The sequence below is a fragment of the Mustela nigripes genome, chromosome 7, assembly GCF_022355385.1.
Source record: "Mustela nigripes isolate SB6536 chromosome 7, MUSNIG.SB6536, whole genome shotgun sequence".
In the NCBI taxonomy this organism is placed as follows: domain Eukaryota; kingdom Metazoa; phylum Chordata; class Mammalia; order Carnivora; family Mustelidae; genus Mustela; species Mustela nigripes.
The window spans coordinates 110,801,673-110,820,505 of NC_081563.1; the positions used below are offsets into that span (position 1 = coordinate 110,801,673).

General features: G+C 53.9%; 1 protein-coding gene and 1 long non-coding RNA gene across 3 annotated transcripts in view; both read right to left on the reverse strand.

Moving 5' to 3' along the window:
* Positions 1-5,185: 5,185 nt before the first annotated feature.
* Positions 5,186-15,466, reverse strand: LOC132021760 (M-phase inducer phosphatase 2). The gene is made up of 16 exons (XM_059406610.1): positions 14,494-15,466; positions 13,510-13,619; positions 12,660-12,711; positions 10,783-10,824; positions 10,532-10,568; positions 10,166-10,288; positions 9,937-10,059; positions 9,629-9,763; positions 9,162-9,242; positions 8,895-9,071; positions 8,629-8,724; positions 7,959-8,021; positions 7,703-7,801; positions 7,465-7,598; positions 6,649-6,760; positions 5,186-6,499 (listed from the first exon to the last, which is right to left on the reverse strand). Exons 1-16 carry the CDS (start codon positions 14,691-14,693, stop codon positions 6,359-6,361), a joined length of 1,725 nt encoding a protein of 574 aa, XP_059262593.1. The 5' UTR covers positions 14,694-15,466; the 3' UTR covers positions 5,186-6,358.
* A 1,047-nt stretch (positions 15,467-16,513) lies between these two features.
* Positions 16,514-18,833, reverse strand: part of LOC132022680 (uncharacterized) — a 6,597-nt gene continuing 4,277 nt past the window's right edge. The window contains exons 3-4 of one of the 2 annotated variants that reach the window (XR_009405668.1): positions 18,128-18,293; positions 16,514-17,044 (exon numbers count right to left, since the gene is read on the reverse strand). This is a non-coding gene — a long non-coding RNA (uncharacterized LOC132022680). Of the gene's footprint in view, positions 17,045-17,462; positions 18,294-18,833 lie in introns of those variants that run through there. The other variant, XR_009405667.1, reaches the window with a different exon arrangement.

An 18,833-nucleotide genomic window follows, 5' to 3' on the forward strand; every position in this document is an offset into this window, starting at 1 on the left:
GCACGTTCGTGTGTGTGAGGTCTTCATAGTGATTACCCTACAGATCATGGCTGGGCCAGGCATAGTAAGTACAGATATGGGCTTGTGGGATATGGGCAGAGAAAGAGAGAGAGAGGTAGAGACAGAAACTGGGTAGAGAAGGAAGAAAAGTAAAATTAGACAAAGCACTACAAAAAAATTAGAGGAACTTCAAGGAAGCAGGTTGCTGGATTTAAGACCTGGCCCACCTGTCTAGAAGTGGCTGGAGACCACACTTCCTATCTTTTCCCCTCCCCTCCCTCTGGCTGTGGGCAGAGTTGCCCATCACCCCTCTCCCCAGCCCTGCTATTCTCCATGGACCTCTGAATTGGGGTGGGGGGGCTGGTATGCCTACAGCCTTTTGCATTGGCCCCCTCCCCAGACTCCTACCCTCCACTACTGTCTGCCCCACGTCAGGGCGAGGCCTACCCCTCAGTGCCCCTTTTCCAGTACCCCTTGGTGCCCACCACTGCGATGTCTGCACAGTGACTTAAACTGATTCAATTTGCAAAGCAGTTTCCATTCCCCACCTACCCAAACCACAGCATTGTCGTGAAACACTGGTGAGCAGGCTGGCTTGGGAAGTTCTGCTGCTGCTCCTAGACATCAGGACCAACTCCCTGGTCTTACTTACACACCTCCAGGGATGGGGAGCTCACTCCTTAGAGACAGCCCCATTGGTTTTTGACAGCTGGAAACCCTTACCGATGATCTTGAGTCCTCAGGCTAGACTAGCAGAGCAGCCACCTACTTCTGGATGTGGGGAGGGCAGTTGGGTGGAATCTGCCAGCCCCAGGCAGTGGATTTTTTTAACGACTCCCTGATTAAGAAGTCTAGCTGTTTCTTGAAGAGTAGAGTAGCAAACTAAGAAGAAGGAATCTGCCTTTTCGAGAATCCAGGCAGGCTGAGATTAAATTGATAAGGTTGCCCTAGAACCAAGGGGACGAAAGTCAGGCAAGCATTGTCCCTTCATCCCCCTGCTCCTCCCTAGATCACCTCAGAGATGGCATTGCCCTGTGCAGGCGGCCTCCCACTGGACACGCAGATGGCTTCCTCCTCTCTCTCCACCACATCCCCTTCCTTCTTAACTGCTACCTGGACTGGTGCAGTAGGTTACCAGCCTACACACAACACCTGGGCTTTTCTGCAACCCCTCACCAACCTGACTGCTCTTGCCCATGTGCGGAATGGAAAGAAACTCTCAGCCTAGACCCCTCTCTTTTAATTGTCTTCAGGCTCCTCCTTTTTACCTGTCTGATCTTGTAATCTTGTAATCTTCACACTGGCCCTAAATCATAACAGCCCTAGCAGACTCTTGTAGGGCATTTGCTGTAGACAAGACTCTGTTCTGAGTGCTTTACATATACTAACTCTATTGATCCAATCCAAAACCATTTGAAGGAGGGTCTTTACAATTCCCTTTTTTTTTTAGATGTGGAAGTTAAGACATGGGAGATCAAGTAACTTTCCTGAAGTGAACACATGTGCTAAGGGAAGTGTGCATGTCAAGAGATTTCAGCCTGCCCCCTTCCTTCCCCTGGTGTGTCCCCTTCTCCCCTGTCACCTCATAGTCCCCCTAGGGGCTGGCTCAGCCCCTGCTCCCAGCTCCAGAAGGCCATAAGCCTCCTCAACCCCAGCCCTGCTTACCTTGTACAACCCAACCCTGGGAGCTCCATCTCACCCTCAGGGAGCCCTGGGCCCCATGGAAGCCATCTTGGCTGGGCTCCAAGAGGATGAGGCCATGTGTGATTCGTCCTTTCAAACAGCCACGCTTCCTGAAGGGCTGACAGCCAGAAGGCCCCACGAGGCAGCTCAAGCCCAGCCACGTGAGGCTCCCTCCCCTCCCGCTGCCCGGGGCCTGGCCGCTGACTCAGCCTGGCTGCTGCTGGCCGGTGCAACCACTCCCTCCCAGGGGCGTCTGCTGGTGCAGGCAAGGTGGGGCAGACTCAGCCCTTGCCTCATACCCCCTGGCACCCCACAAATTCCTGTGTGGGTTGGGTGGGAATGCTTCTTACCTTCTGTCCCATAACCAACTGTCTTCTTTGAACAATCGGCTGTGAACAAGTCCACATCCTGCGGCATTCTCTCAAGGCATGACTTTCCTGGCCATAGACCAGCAACTTCTCCATCATTACTCAACTTCCCTCTCCTGATTGTTTCCAGATTCCACAAGGCCGGGACCTCCTGTCTAAACATTCCTCCTTTCTGCACCTACGGTTTTCTTGCCTCTGGAAAGTGGGTGCCTTTGTGCTCAGTTCCAAGGTTGAGGACTTTTTAGAAATCCCAAGTTTTCTAGAAGGCTGTGGATGGACTCAAGCCAATGACATACAGCCAATTAACTCCAAGGAGTCACTTTTCAAAGAATCTGACCTGCAGAAAAACTAAAGACTAATATTCCCATATAGGAGAGTTAGAAAAGAAGCTGGGTTTAAAATGCTTGAGCCCTTGCCACTATCACACCAGCGTGGGTGGGTTCAGCACTGCAGAGAAGTCTTTGCTATATACAACAATCAGATTTTCCTCAGATTTTCCGGCTAAGAGAGAGACATTGAAATTGACCTATTTTGCTGAGCAAATGGAGCAACAGAACTCTCAGATTCTGCTGGTGGGAAGAACGGTATAGCAACCACGTGGAAAGTGCTAATGCTGAAGGAACACACTGCAACCCAGCAGTTCCACTCCAGTTCCAATCCATTCGGGATTATATCATGCGGAATAACCTATCAAGGGGAGAATGGAAGTGTTCTATATCCTGACTGTGGTGCTGGGTACACAACGGCATGCATTTATCAGAACTCACAGAACAGAACTGTACACTCAAATGGGTGAATTGGGCTGCATGTAAATGATATCTTAATTTTTTTTTTTAAGTGAAAACTGGAAGAAAAAAATGTAGGATGAATAATTCAATTTAGGAGGAGACCCATATGATGGAATACTATACAGCAAGGAACAGGGACAGACCACCCCCCGCTAAAGGAAACAAATGAATCTCAAAATCATGCTGAAGGAAGCCAGACATAAGGGATGCCTGGGTGGCTCAGTCAGTTAAGCTTCTGCCTTTGGTGCTCAGGTCACAATCCCAGGGTCCTGGGATTGAGTCCTGCATCAGGATCCCCTGCTCAGAGGGGAGTCTGCTTCTCCCTCTGCCTGTCTCCCCCCTCCTGCTTGTGCGTGTGCGCATGTGTGCTCTTTGACAGATAAATACAATCTTTAAAAAAAATAAAATAATGGAAAATTTTTAAAAAATTGTTATTACAAGGGATCTAGTGAGCAATTCAGATGATGCCCAGACCCCACCAGTGCCCACTGACTTGGCCAGCTCCCTGCCTGTGCCTGGCCCCACAAAGCCCTTTACTCACAGAAGCAAGCTGCACACGGCTGCTCCGGGGCTGGAATTTCTGCCCCGCCCTGGCCCAAGCAAAACAACCTTTAAAACTGGCCAGCAGCCCAGGTTTTTAAACAGCTTCCTTGCCAGATCTGCTCCCCTTTATGAGCACCCAGGAAGAAAGTTACAGCTTCTCTGGCGGGGGGGAGAGGAGGAACTGGAACATCTCTACCCCATCCCCTGAACTTCCCAGGTAGATGGGGTCCTGGCCTGAGCTGGAGGGGCAAACCTCTGGAACTCCCTTCCCCAGGCTCAAGCCTACTCCCCACGGGGTATAGGCCAGCACCAGGACCTTCTCTGGGGAAAGTTTTGTTTCCTGGTTAACCAAGGCCCTCTCCCTGCCTCTTCCTCCTCTTCTGCAAAATGAGCTATATACCAACCTTGTAAGCTTAAGAAACAATATGCAAGTGTCTAGAACAGTCTAAAGGTCTTGTGACCACAGCTGTGCTTCGGATGGTGGGACAGATGTAGCCTCAGATGTCAGCACCTGGCACACAGCCTGGGCCTTGTTAAACTCTCAGCACCCATTGCTCCCTCTTCCCCACGTGGCCTGCTCCTAACCCACGGAGTGGAAATTTGACACCCAGAGCAGAAGTCAGGCAGCCTGATCCCACCCCCTTGGCTGGGACGGTGGCAGGAGGTGAAGAGTGGGAGAATCCTAGGCAGCTGAAATGCCTGCTCTGCTTGTATCTGCTGTGTGACTTGGGGGCAAGCATATGCCCTTTCTGGGCATCCAGCAGCCTTCCTCCTTTGTATAATCAGGAAGGATGGAATGGAGCTTCCCAAGACCACCTAAGCAGAGTGGAGCTGGCAGATCTCAGTGGAACAGTGCCCAGAGCTCTCTCCCTGTTTCTCACTGTTCCTTGGGGGTCTACACAGCTACTTTTCCTTTTCTGGGGCAAGTCCCCTCACCCAAATAAATGTTATCCTTGGTATCAGCTGCCTGCTCAATGGAGAGGGCTTCTGGAGCTCTCAAAGCCCCTCTCTTCCTAAGCAAAGGCCCAGTATCCCCAGACCATCAAAGCCATACCCCAACACCCCCTCCCCAGCCATTGTGCCCTTGTGGGAGGAGTGTTGGAGGGTAAGCCCCAACCTTTGGGCATAAGAATCTTGGGAGAAAAGCTGGAGACAGGGCAAGCATCATTTAGACTCAGCCTAGGAATCTAGAGTCTCTTGTTGCTCTGGTAGGAAATCGCCTCCATTTTCCCATCTGCAAAATGGAGCCAACAATCATTGGCACCACCTAGTTCAGAAGGTAGATGAACTTCGACAAAGTGGTAATGGTGCCTGACATGTTGTATGTACTCTGTATCAGGCCATTACCTTACTTGTTCAAAGGAGGTCCTACAATCACAGACTCACATCTAGGGGAGGAGGTCGCCTGCAGGGGTATTCTGAGGGAATTTCCCAAGATCCCAGGTTTGGGCCTGGGACTGGTTCTCCCAGACTGGCCCTTTTCCACTCTCTTGATCTTGAACTTGGCATCTCCCAGTTGGTAGAACCTCTGCTGGGTGCTGAGTGTACAGAGAAGAAAGTCATTTCTCTGATGGGGCAGGAAGGAAGGCTTCTGGGAGGAGGCGACCTTTGAAATGGAGTCTCGAAGGGTGAATAAAAGATGGGGGAAGAAAATTCCTGACGATGCAACAGCTGCAAAGGGAGGAAGTGTGAAGAGCAAGGTATGGGAATTGGAGCCCTATCTGCTGACCTGCCCTCACTCTATCCTGCCCTCAGGGTGCGCCACGGTCTTGTCAGAGGCCCACAGGACATGAGGCAGGTTACTCCACTTGCTCGGTGCTTTATTGACCCAAGGCCCGGACAGATGAGTCAACAGGGCCTTCTTCAAACACAGCCCTCCACACGTCCTGAGATTCAGAATCCAGACGTGGCTCTGTCCTTGGCTTTGCAGCTTCCACAACATTTTGTCTTGAGTAACTCCAAAGCTTAACATGTAAAGATTTTGTCCACACAGACTGACACACATCCGTTCTTGCCGCAGGCGGTCACGCTCACTGAAATGCTTCCACTCAGCCATTTGTGTGTGCTGGACATTGGGCATCTCTGGCTCTCCATCCATCTGCCATCCATCCATTCATCCATCCGTCCACGCACAACAAGAGAGCAGCAAGTTCTGACCAATCGGACCCCGGGGTTCACAGCAGTGGGGGCTGAGCTGCAGACCTTAGCCCTTGCCCAACGGCCCCCCCAAGGAGGTCATCCCTTTCTGAGGCATCAGAAACCAGGGCCGAGTGGCTAATTAATGGTTGGAGTCTCTAACCCCAAGTGGAGAGAGGAGCCGGGATCCGAGCCCATGCATCTCCCGAGATGGGCACCAAATCAGACGAAGGAGACAAGCAAGCAGGTAACACTGAAACAGGAAAGAGTAAGAGCTTCTGTTTGTGCTAGAGGTGTTCAAGTGGAAGGATGGGAAAGAGGAAGAGAAAGGAATCTTGACAGACACATCCAGGAGTGCCAGCGCCCCGGGGCAGGGAGGGGTTCTGCTTTGGCCCATGGGGGGGGGGGGGGGGGGGGGGGGGGGTGGGGCCAAGGTGTTGCTTTCTCCTAGACACAAACAAACAGAGCCCCTGGGAAAGAGGGCGGCTTTTCTGGACACAAGAAGACAAAGGGTTAACTCAAACAAGGAAGGAGAAAAAGCAAAAATGTTCCTGTGGGACACAAAATACTTCCTTTGAGCTGGACTTAATCCAGTTTCACCAAGTCAACAGGCTGGGCTCTCCCTGGGGCTGGGCTGGGGTAGAGGCCGTGTGAGGATGTGGAATATGATTGCAGCAAGACATGAGGATTGGGGCTGGGTGCAGATGGACAGGACACCCTCACGGTCTTTCCCCTGGAGGGCAGTTGGGGCCTCGAGCAGACCCTCAGCCCCACAGGCCCCTGGGAGGCCGGCACCCACGCAGCAAGGCAAAGGAGGCAGGCAGGACTGGCACCAGCCCTTCACTGATCCTGCAGGCGGCTGCAGAGCTCCCGCCGGCTCCGCTCCCCAGCCCAGCTTCGGGTCTTGAGGCGGAAAGTCTTCAGCTCTTCCCTGAAGGCTTCGTGGTTCATGGGCCGGTAGTCCTGGGGCTCACAGAAGGTCTAGGGCAGGATGGGAGGGTCCGTCAATATGGGGGGATGGGGAACTTTTCGAGGAAACCTCCCTTCTCCTTGGGCCACAGGCTGACCGAGCCCTTCCCTGCAGTCCAGCCCTCCCAGGAAGGCTTCAGCCGCGCCCCTCCCCATGGTACCGGGTGTTGGGGGAAGAACTCCTTATAGCCGCCCTTGAGGATATACATCTCAGGATAGTAGAGGCTGGGGTAGTCGTTGGCAGCTCTGTCGCGCTCTCTGATGAAACGGCACCTGCGACCAGCAGGGGCGTGCGGGTCAGAGCTGGGTGGTAGGGCAGGATATACCTCAGGAGACCTGTTCTTTGCACCCAGTCTTTTGTGGGCCTTGGGGAGCCACAGAAGGCTTGAGTGCAGGAATGTCAGCCATAAGAATGCTTTTAAATCGTCTGGCTACGGGAACCAGAGGAGGCTGGAGAGATGGAAGGAAGGAGGTAAATCAAGGGAGTTGTTTCTAGAAGGCAGTTCATAATCTTTGTTAGAGATAACGGACCTGGACAGAGAAGGGGAAGCATAACAGAGAGAAGTGGACAGAATTAGAGAGATCTTTTCAGGAGGTCCGCATGAGACTTGGTGAGCACGAGAGTCGGGGAGCAGAAAGATCAGTCAAACCCTGGAAGGCTCTGCATAGCTGAGGGACAGGGCCCTTGGATATTACGGACACTGCTGGAGACTTGGAAGCAAATCTTGAGAGGGGAGGGGTGGTGACAATGGATGGAGGGTGGACATAGGCCTGATGGGAAGGATGGGGAGGAGGTAGGGAGAGGGTGCCATGCACAGGAAGGGAGGGTGAACGTCTGCTCTGGGGTGCCAGGGGACTAGAGGCCCAGATCTAGGTGGGGGCTGGGGCTGGGCTCAGGCCTCTTGGGCAGCAGATGGTTCCAGCACCCCAAAGCCTGAGCAGGAAGGTCAGGAGCAAACACTAGCTAGCAGACTCACATGCGGGGACCGCGCTCAGATGAGAATTCACAGTGGAAAATGAGGATGATCCTCTTGTCCAGATTACAGGGTGTGATGGGGCTCTGCAGCAGGAAGGTCTCAGCATCCCGTTCCAGGGGCAGGTTCACGGCAGTCTGCCAGAGGAGCTGGAGGTCAGGCCACAGCCCTGGGGCTGGATGGCACATCCACCCTTGGCCATCCCCAACTTTCAGGGCCTGTCCCCATCAGCCCGCCTCACCTTGATGTGCCCGCCTTCGTACTCGTAGGGGTACCTGCAGTCCACAATCACAAACCTCTCCACGATGTTGCTGAACTTGCCCACCAGCAAGGCTGCCATCTGTGGGCCACAGAGGTGGGTCCCAGCAGGTCAGGCTGGCAGATGGGGGCTGACCCCAACCCTACCACCGGTCTGGCCTTACAGCCCATCCCCAAGGAAAGCTAACAGGCAAATGGCCATCCCAAATGTGCCTGGAGAATGGCTTTCCCCCACGTACCGTTTCTGGTGAGATGTACTTGAGATCTTGGTGCTTTCCATCCACAGTCTGCAGAAGGAAAGCCTGAAGAGAAGGGGAGAGAGATTGAGAGAGGCAGAGGGGGAGGAGAGAGAGAGAGAGAAAGAGAGAAGAAGAAGAGGAGGAGGAGGAGGAGGAAGAAGAAGGAGCAGCAGAAGAAGAAAAGATGAAATTGGCAAGACTAGGAGCCTAGAAAGGATAGTTTCTTTCCCAAGCTCAGAAAGCCACACCTGCTTTGACCTTCAAATTCAGCTCTGGTTCTCATAGCAACCAAGAGACGCCTCTTGGGCCTGACATCCAGGGAACAATCCCTTCCAAGGGGAAATGCAGAAGGGAACAGAAGAGATGAACTCCCCACCTCCTGCTTCACACTCTGTCAAGGCCCCCGCATGAGGCCCGAGGAGGTTCCAAGCCGGATATTAGTTTGGAAATGTTTTCCAAGGTTGAAACACAACCGACACCACAGACAGATCTGGAGTAGAGTCAGGAGACCAAGGACAGCCAGAGAGAGGAGTCTAGGTGAGAATAAAGAAGAAGCTGTGCTGGACAAAACCAGGGGTGGGATGGAGGGAGGAGGTACCAAAGCAGCTTCTGAGCTCAGGGGGCCACACAGTTAGGGATCGAGCCTCCCGAGGGTCCCCATTGCTCATACCTTGGAGTAATCCCCAATCAGTTCCCGGTGGTCACTGTCCAGGATAGTCTCAATCTCATCGTGACACAAGGACTTGGAGCGGAGGACACGGGCTTTCTGCGGGGTAGATGGTGACCAGGGTCAGGGGCCAGGCTGCTCCTCAGCATCCCTGTGTGGCTGCCACCTCTCTCCCTGCACCTTGCCCACTGCCACAAACCCCGCCCAGGTGTGCTGGCGGGGTGGACTTGGACAGTAGCTGCCCAGCCCCTCCCCAGGAGGGCACCTACAGGTTCCTCGGCCTCCTGCTGCTCCTCTGGAGGGGTCACGCTCCTCCTGCGCTTGTTCTGTGTGGGCAGGTCCCTGTCGTGGGGCCGCTCCAACCTCTTGAGGATGGGTCGGATCACGCTGCAGGGCATGGATGGAGAGCGGAAGAGCCGCTGGCATTTGCTGTACATGATGAGGTCCTGGCAGGGGTGGCAGTTCGGGGGTCAGAGTACCTCCCCCCTCCCCCCTACCAGCCCTCCCAGTTCTGGGGCAGCCCCTCAGAGACCCACCTGCTCCTCCTCCTTTTCTGAGGTCTTGACCAGTGGGGCGCTAATGAGGCTCTCCATGCCTGGGGGTACTGTCTTGTCATCCTGAGGCCAAATCAGCAAGAGGATGGTCACACCCACGGGCAAAGGCCAACCCCTTAGGCCCCAGGTCCTCCAGCATAGCCACATGGGGCAATACCCCAGAACCAGGAAACTGCAGGGCCCCACTTGCTGAGAAATGTGACCATGAGGGAGGGCCGGCCTTGCCTCTGTCCTGCAGCGCCCTCCCTCCCTGCAGCTTCAGCCACCTGCCAGTTTCTGGTAGGCCAGAGTCTGCTAGGCCAGAGGCTGCACCATGACTCCATCAGCTTGCATTCCTCTTCTGACATCAGAATGAAGTCATGTTCTCCTGGCGGGAGATCAGGGCTTTCCTCTTTTGGGAGATCCCGGGACAAGGGAGGTCAAGTGCCTGGTGAGGCAAGGCTGGTTACCTTTAAGTCGCTCTCCAGGAGGTCCACAAATCCATCATCTTCCTCGGAGGCCCCCTCGGTGGCAGTCAGGGAGAATCGGCCTCGGGCAGGGGGACTCAGCTCCTCTACTTCCATCTTTTGCTCGGGGGTGAGACACTGTGTTGGGGGGGAACAGCCACAGACTGCTCAGGGGTGGGACCTGAGGCACAGAAAAGGTTCCCACTGCCGCTGGGTTCAGGGTCCCCCTCCTCCTCCCCACCCAGGCTGCCTCCAGGGGTGCCCACACTGCACAAAAGCCCACCCTGCAGGGTTCCTTTCTCCCAGTGTACCATCAGGTCAGGGGCTGAGTTTGGTCTCTGGGCAAAGGCTTCCCTGCGGTCGGCCCACTCTGCCAAAGCATGGGCATGGCTGGGATGTGGGGGTTCCCATGGCATCTTGAAGACAAATCCATCCTGTGGGCAACATGGAAGAGTGTCATCGAATGCCAGAGAACCATCCCAGCACACCTTCTTCCTTATCCCCCTGACGTTCTCCCACTCCAGCCTTCTGGAAGCGTACATTCTCTTTGTCCTCCTCAGAGCTTCGGGCAGCTCGGCCACACGCCTCACTCTTCCTCCAGCGGCCAGGTGCTTGGGAGTTGGTGATGTTCCGCAGCACAGGGCTGTGGCCCAGAAGCCTCACCTAGAGAGCCAGGTAGGGCAGGAAGGACTGAAGGCTCTATTCCTCTGGCACCAGCCCTGACCCTACCTTCTCCTGTCCCTCCTCCGACTCCCCCACCTCCAAAACCCCATCTCCCACAGCCAGACCAGGGACACCAGACGGTTTCAAGTCTGCCCTCTGGGAGGTGACCCCAGATCCCTCCTGCCCCTCCTCCAGCCTGGCCAGGGCCTGAGCCTCCAGTGTCAGACCTCAGAGGGTACTCACCGGCAGGGACTGGAAACGTCGAATGGCAAACTGCTCACTGCAGGAAGAAACAGGGAGACGTCAGGGCTGGAGAGTAGGGGGCCGTGCAGGAGAGCATGCAGGATGGCCCTCTGGCACAGATCCCTGCACATCCCTGGGGAAGGCAATGGGAGAGCACCTTTCCCATGCCTACTCCATCCAGTGGAGGGCATGGTGAGAGCCTGGGGTAGGTGGACCTCCAGAGCCTGCTTGAGGAAGTCTGGGACACTTACTTTCGGATGACCCGGCTTGCTGCCTGGATGGCCTGCTCAAACCTAGAAGAGAGAAAAGTCCCATGCAGCCCACCTCCCCCTACAGCCCAAAGCCCAGCCCCAGCATCAGCCCCCTCTTTCCATCCACAAGGCCTGGGGCCAGGGCTCAGGTCAGTAGAAAGGAGAGGGAAGAATGGGGACTCTCAGGGGTCCAGGTATTGGGGAGGGGGGAGAGGAGAAGCAGCCTGAGATTTTGAAGCCTGCCCTGAATGGAAGAGGGCCCAGAGAATGGAGCAACAGAGACAGCTGGGGGAGGTCACAGGGTGGCTGAGGCGCTACCAAGGCAACGGTCTTGCCAGCTTGCCCACAGGCCTTCCACCTGTATGCAAATCACCTCAGTGGGGCCATATGGCCGCCAGGAAAGTCATCCATCCGTCCCATGATGACAGACTGTGGCTGACAATGTGGGTATCTCCAGGGCCTGGATGCCAGCAAGACTGAGCTTCCCTTCCCTTGTGTGGGGGCTGTCCCAGCTCCCCCAGGGAGAGGGGCCTGGTTTAGTGTGCTCCCGGATCAGCCACAGTGTGCTATGCCAGACCCCCTAGTGACAAATGTTCAGGGTCATATCCTCTCCTCCCTCCTATGGAATTTTCTAGGACCAAGCCTCCATCCCACCCCCTTCTCCCGCCTTAGAAGAGGCCAGCCGGCAAAGAATTCCAACAGATGTTCCTTTTGAGGCTGGGGCACAAGCTTCTGTAGATAGGCCCCACCCCCTAGCTATGTTACCAGAGACCACCTGCCATGCGGGGCTTTTGTGTGTCTATGTGAGCTGAGGCGCGCGCGCGCACACACACACACACACACACACACACATGCTTCTTTCTGAGAAACTGTAACCGTCAAAGCAGGTGGAAAGGTTGGCGGGGGGAGAGGACCACTGAGGGCTAGTGTTAGGGGCATGACTCCCAGGGCTGGGGCGGGGTTGTACCCAGATAACCTGGCATTAGAAATGATGAATTTTATTGGCTTGGTTTCCCATCTGTGCCTACGCTGCAGGAGTAAAGCAGGGACAGTTCTGGCTTGTCAACCTGCAGTCCCCCCACCCCCACCCAGTTCTCTCCCTGTTTCCTGTTTGTGAACAAATCTTGTAGCCCAGCCCAGTTCGATCAAAGGCAGTGGGAGGAAAGAAAGCCACTGCCCTAACCCCAAAGCCATAGTCCCTCTGCCCAGTCTGGGGATGCCCAGCTGTCCCCACTAATGCCTGGCAGCTGCTCTCCCTGCCAGGGCTCTAACAGCTGGATAGGGACAGCTGTGCTCTAGAAGATACTACTCATGCCCCACAACCCAGGAGGAAGGACCTATCCTGAGTACAACTCCCTCACCACTCTCTCTCTCATAAAGGGCCTGGTCCAGGGGTTGGCAGGAAAGTGTCCCTGAAGCCAGAGGTTGCTGATAGGATGGCCAAGGGCTGAATCAACCTGTCACAACTGTTTCTGTTTGGCCTACAGTGAATTAAAGGTTTTGAATTCATTAGACCATATTTTAAAATTGTGATGTTTCATAGAAAAAAAAATGATGTGTATAAGCAAAAGAAAAAAGGGACATACACCAGACCTGTATTCTCACAGGCCAGGGGCTTGCTGAAGTATCCAGTGCTCCCATAAGCCTCTATCTCCACCACCTGGCTCTGAGCCCACACTCAGCTGCTCCTGTGGGAGCAGACCCTGCTCTGAGACAGGAAGCAGAATCTCAGGACTTGGGAGATCAAAAGGTCACCCCCACATGTGGATTGAAGGGGACTGGCCACTCTCCCAGACTTTCCCTGGTGGGTGTATGCTGAAACTAGGATTCTCAAAGGTAGGCGCCAACTCCTTGGTAGTGGGGATCCCTTTACTCACGTCCGCTCTGCCATCTTGGGGTCCATGGGGCTGGGAGAATCCATACACAGACCTGGGGGGACAGAGCACCTTGGTTTGAAAGTAGTGACATCCTCTGCACACATTCCCCCACCATGTCCCAGTTCTGTTCAGAGAGAGGAAAAACTGTTTCTAGTTTAGATCTTGATACATTAAAAAAATGAAACAAAACCCTGCCCATGAACACCAAGGGCTAATACACTGCCCCCCAAATTGGGCAGGGCTCTACTCCCTCCTTACTACAGAAACTCCCTTGTATACGTTTTATATTTTTTAATATTTAATTTATTTATTTGAGAGAGAGAGAAGCAGATTCCCTGCTGAGCAGGGAGCCTGATGTGGGATTTGATCCCAGGATCCTGGGACCATGACCTGAGCCAAAGGCAGGTGCTTTACCCACTGCGCCACCCAGGTGCCCCTCAGCTGTACAGGCTTTAAGCCAAAACTTTGCTAAGCATTTTTCTTAAGCTGGTTTAATTTGTTCTAGAAGAGATAGTAACTTTTAAAAGAAAAGGTTACCGCTGAAGGCAAGTGAACATTATAAAATGACCAACATTCAACCCTAATGCCTCCCAGCTGGGGCTGTGGTTCAGGGACTTTGGCGCCTGGTTTTAAATAGGTAAGATCTCATCTCCCCAAGAGGGCCCCACCCTACCACCCGCTCAGCCCATCTGGGCTGGATGTGGGGAGCCCCACCAGAGGTGGGCAGCTGCAGGCTCCTGGGCCCACCAGGTTGTGGGGAAGATGTTAGTTTGATCAGCAGTGAAGTGGAGAGACTCAGCACCGCCCCCCCCCCCCCCCCCGCAAGCCCCATGGTACCCCTGAGCCTCACCTGCATCAGAAGATTCAGAGGACTGGGAGGACAGGGAGGATTCAGATGCCCGCCGCCGGGACAGGGACAGGCATGAGAGCAGGCTGCCTGCCTGATGCTTTGGAGTCTCACTGGGAAGGCAACAGGGTCCCAGGGAAGGAGAAACGTCAATGTGGGGCTCAAGGGCTAGCTGGCCCATCCATGTTCCCACCAGCCACCTCTGGAGGGCTCACCCCTGCCCACCTCTGAAGGGCTCACCCCTGCCCCAGGGAGGGCTCTGAGGGCCTGCCCTCTTCTCAGGTTTTCTGCAGAGGCACTAATAGCTTTTCTTTGTTGATTAAGAAAGGTCCTCCTGGGTTCAGGGGGAGGTGAGCCCAGGGCAAGAGCAAGGAGGTGGGTTGAGGGCCATTCTGGGGATGGCAGGGCAGCAGAGTAGCCCTGGAGGGTCTTCCTGGGGACTCCTCAGGCCCCTATCCATCCACAAGCCTTTTTGGAGCCAGGGCAAGACTTAGGTCTGCATTGCTGCTGAGGGCAACCCAGCCTGGACACTATTTAGTTGACGTTTCTCCTGCTCAGGAAGCAGGACCAGTGTTTAACCCCTTAACCTCAGGAAAGAACTGGGGGTGGAGGGAGCAGGGGCAAGGACAGAAGGGAATCAGCCTTCTCTGCCACCCTCAAGTTCCCACTCCAGGCTCGGCAAAATAGTGGATAAGGGCAGACAGTAGGGAGCCAGCGTGGTGGAGGCACGCGGGAGGCAGGGGTGGGGAGTGGGGGGGAATGGGACCGGTGGTCCCAACTCCAGTGTCTTGTGTTGCCAACAGCAAGTCACCTCGAGAGTGTGCGCAGCACAGACCTGGCCTCACGCCGTAGTCCCGGGTCCCTGAAGTAGGCACTACCCAGGACACCTCCCCACTCCGCTTCCCAGATTTGCCTCCCACGCCGGGTTCCACGGGAGGCCCGGGACCAACACCCCACACCCAGCATCGCAGTGCGCGGGCGTCCTACCTGCCGAGCCCGGCGAGGTTGTGCATGGTCTGGGTCAGGCTGGTGACCGGCGAGGAAGCAGCCGCGCGCTCCGGGGACCCCACGAGGCCATGAGCTCCCAGCTGGAGGCCCAGGAGGTGGCTGGGACGCTCGGTACCACCCCGCACTCCCGCCGGACTGAGAGCCGGGTCCGGCGCGGGCTCCGGTGGGGGCAGCTCCATCGCACAGCTGGCCGGGGCGAGGTGGGGAGCGGGCCCGGGGTGGGGGAGGGAGGGAGGAAGAGCCACGGGGTCGGAGCGAGGGAGGAGAGGGAAGCGGGGAGGGTGGGGCGGGGTGGAGGGACGCAGGGACCGGCCGCCAGTCCGGGAAGCCTCTAAGCAGCAGCTGCCACCTCCACCTCCTTATATATTCGAAAAATAACAGCGGCCGCGCCGCCGGCCGCCACCAATGGGGGCGCGGGTTAGGAGAAGGCGGGACCGAAGGCGGGGCCCGCGGGGTGAAAGGCGCGGAGGCTGACCAGCCCGGCCCAGCCCAGTTCCCGAATCTGGTCCCGGCTAAGGGCTGGGGGTTTCGCCTAAGCCTCCACGCGCCGCACCCCGCCGCCCCAGCCTGGACTCCAGATCTTGGCTGCCCAAATTCTGCTTCTCGGGATGTGTTTGGAGTTATCCCCGGCGGAGAAGGTCCCTGAGGAAGCCACAGCCTCTAGGGTGGTCTCCCAGGGACACCCCCCCCCCCCCGATTTAACATCACCTACACCCACCAGTAGGCTCCACTCCGGGAGTTTGCCAGACACGGCTACGCGGTGCGGACTGTGTTCGCCACTCTACCAACCCGGGCGCTGAGGCGTGGAAAACTTCATTAGCTCGTTCAAGGTCACACGGGGCAAGTGGCAAAGCAGAAATTCACCCCAGGAGCTCCTGAAGCCTTCCTGCCCGCTCGACCCGCAGCGCGGAGTGTCGGTGAAGCGTAATTGCCAAGCGGAGCCTCCCCCAACCCTCACAGGAGGTAGACCGGAGGTGGGGGTCCCGTGTAACTCATGGGGCCCCAGGTTATCTGTGACCCCAAGGGGTCCAGTTTTCTCCAACAGCCTCAGAGGAGGCTCTAATGGCTAACCTAGCCATAGGTTTTGGCGATTGGAACCAAAGAAGGTGGCTTCCACCTCAGAACCAAGTTATGGAACTATCTCATGCCCACTGAGGGTTTGGCTAAAGTGAGGTCAATGGCATCACACTATTTAGTTGACGTTTCTTTGATGGCCAGGGAAACTGAATCTTTCACTAGTTTAAACTGAGCATGCAGATCATGACATTTCCTTCTCCCAACATTTTGTTCAGCTTCTGTGATGTGTCGGGTGCTGTGCTTCCTGCTGGACAGGGCTGAGGTTTCAGGTACGTTCCTGGTTCATCCAACTGGATCAAGGGTCCAGCTCCCAACCTCCAGCCACTACTCACAGCCCAGGATGTGACTGTCCTGGGGAGCAGGGTGAGTGATCGAGGAGACCGTCTGTGAGGCTTCCCACCTCGAAGACCAGAAAGAAAACTGAGGGATTGCATTTTCGAAATCAACCCAGCAGGGATTACTCCCATCCAACACACACACACACACTTCTACAGGGTGTGGGGAGGTGTGTGTGTGTGTGTGTGTGTGTGACCAACAAAAGGAAGGGGAGTATTACACTCTTGAATCCTCTCAAATTCCACACTCAGGTCACCTCTGGTCCAATGAGAGGCCAGGATCACAGAGGGGTCATTCCAGAGCATTCCATACATCAGCTCTGTGTATCTTCCTGAATTTCCTTTTGCCAATTAGATCACAGATTATGTGCTCAATGAAAGAAAAGAGAGAGAGAGAGAAAGTAAGAAAAGGTGCAGTTGGTTAAGCCACTGCCTTAGGCCCAGGTCATGATCCTTGAGTCCCCGGATTGAGTCCCATGCCAGGTTTCCAGTTCCATGGGGAGTCTGCTTCTCCCTCTGACCTTCTCCCCTCTCATGCTCTCTCTCTCTCTCTCAAATACATAAAGAAAATCTTAAAAAAAAAAAAAAAAAAAAAAGCTAATCAACAAAAATAAGCTAAAATAAATATTTGCAATCATATCATGAGGATTGACTCCTCCCATCCAGCCAGGTCTTGGTTACAATGATAGTTCTGGGCTGGGGAAAGCTCCACTCCCCATAAAAGGAATACCCGGGCTCTGGATTGTACATATCAAGCTCTGGGCTTGCTTAACCGGGTCTGGTGTGACCCCAGTGCCCTGGCAGAAAAGAAGAGAAAATTATCACATGTTTGCAAAATCCTTCTGCTTCTCTAAGCCTATTGCTGCACAGCATCTTCTTTGTGGGACTCACTTTTCTAGTGCCTTTTCTGTCATGCTTTGTGACATGTTAAGTGGTTTTTAAAAATTGGGTCATGGTACCAAAAATTCAAACAAAGGAGAAAATTCAAATGGTGCAAAACAGCATTGAAAAGTCTAGTCTCCCACTCTACACAAACCTTCAGGACCCCTGCCTAGAGGCAGCCACCAATATGAGTCTCTTGGATATTCTGGAGATAGTCTGGAGACAGTCCTGGGCAACTGAAACATAATGGGGAGGCACAGATATGAGCCACATACCTAATTTAAAATTTCCTAGTAGCCACATTAAAAAATAGGAAAAGAGGGCGCCTGGGTGGCTCAGTGGGTTAAGCCGCTGCCTTCGGCTCAGGTCATGATCTCAGGGTCCTGGGATCGAGGCCCGCATCGGGCTCTCTGCTCAGCGGGGAGCCTGCTTCCCTCTCTCTCTCTCTGCCTGCCTCTCTGCCTACTTGTGATCTCTCTCTGTCAAAAAAAAAAAAAAAAATGGAAAAGAAACACCTGACATTTTAATATTTTATTAAACTTTAAATATTCAAAATATTATCATTTCCACATATTATCAATATAGGAATTATTAGATATTTTAGATACTTTTTTAAAAGATTTGATTTATTTGAGAGAGAGAGAGATAGTGACAGAGATAGCAAAAGAGAGCACAAGTGGGAAGGAGAGGGGCAAGCAGGCTCCCGCTGAGCAAGGGTCCCGATGTGGGGCTCAATCCCAGAACCCTGGGATTGGGACCTGAGCAGAAGGCAGCTGCTTAACTGACTGAGCCACCCAGGCGCACTAGATACCTTTATTTATTTATTTATTTGTTTGTTTGTTTGTTTGTTTGTTTATTTGGTGCATTTGATAATCACAGCACATCTCAACTTAGATTTGCTACATTTCAAGCGCTCGATAGCCACATGGGATTAGTGGCTACCATAGTCCACAGTGCAGGTTTATATATGTATAAGCACATGTATGTCCACATTTTTACAAATATAACAAACTGTGTGAAACATTGTTTTACCCTTGCTTTCTTCATTTTACTTGAAGGTGACGCCAAATTACCATAATGCCATGTATTTATTCATTTCCCTAATGCTGAACATTTAGGTTATTAGCTTTCACACTGATGCAGCAGGTATATACAGTGTTCATTCCAAAAAGGGAAGATTTGGGGGTGCCCGGGTGGCTCAGTCGGTTAAACACTGACTCTTGATCTCAGCTCAGGTCTTGATCTCTCAAAGTTGTGAGTTAAGCCACGCTAGGCTCCATGCTGGGAGACTTTAAAAAGAAAAAAAAAAAAAAGGGCACCTGGGTGGCTCAGTTGGTTAAGCGACTGCCTTCTATTCAGGTCATGATCCTGGAGTCCCAGGATTGAGTTCAACGTCGTCGGGGCTCCCTGCTCAGCGGGGAGTCTGCTTCTCCCTCTGACTCTCCCCCATCATTCTCTCTCGCTCCCTCTCAAATAAATAAAAATCTATAAAAAAAATAATAAAAGGGAATTATTGGAAGGTGTGGCTCTATTTATTGAAATCTCCTTTTCCCTTTTCTGATTTCATTTCCTCAAGCCGACTGAGCTATTGAAGAACAGGGACCAAGTCACTTGTCTCTCCTCCAGTCTCCCAGTACCTCATATAGGCCCAAGTCCAAGGTTGGCCCCTGACCCAATATCCCACTTCTAGGGATTTCTCTCTTTCTCTCTCTTTTTTAAAATATTTATTTGTTTGAGAGAGAGAGAGAGAGAGCACATGCACATGGGCAGGGGAGGGGCAGAGGGAAAGGGAGAAGCAGACTCCCCGCTGAGTCAGGACCCTGGGATCATGACCTGAGCCAAAGGCAGATGCTTAACTGACTGAGCCACCCAGACACCTAGGGATTTCTCTTAAAAAGATGATAAAAGTAGGGGCGCCTGGGTGGCTCAGTGGGTTAAGCCACTGCCTTCGGCTCAGGTCATGATCTCGGGGTCCTGGGATCGAGTCCCGCATCGGGCTCTCTGCTCAGCGGGGAGCCTGCTTCC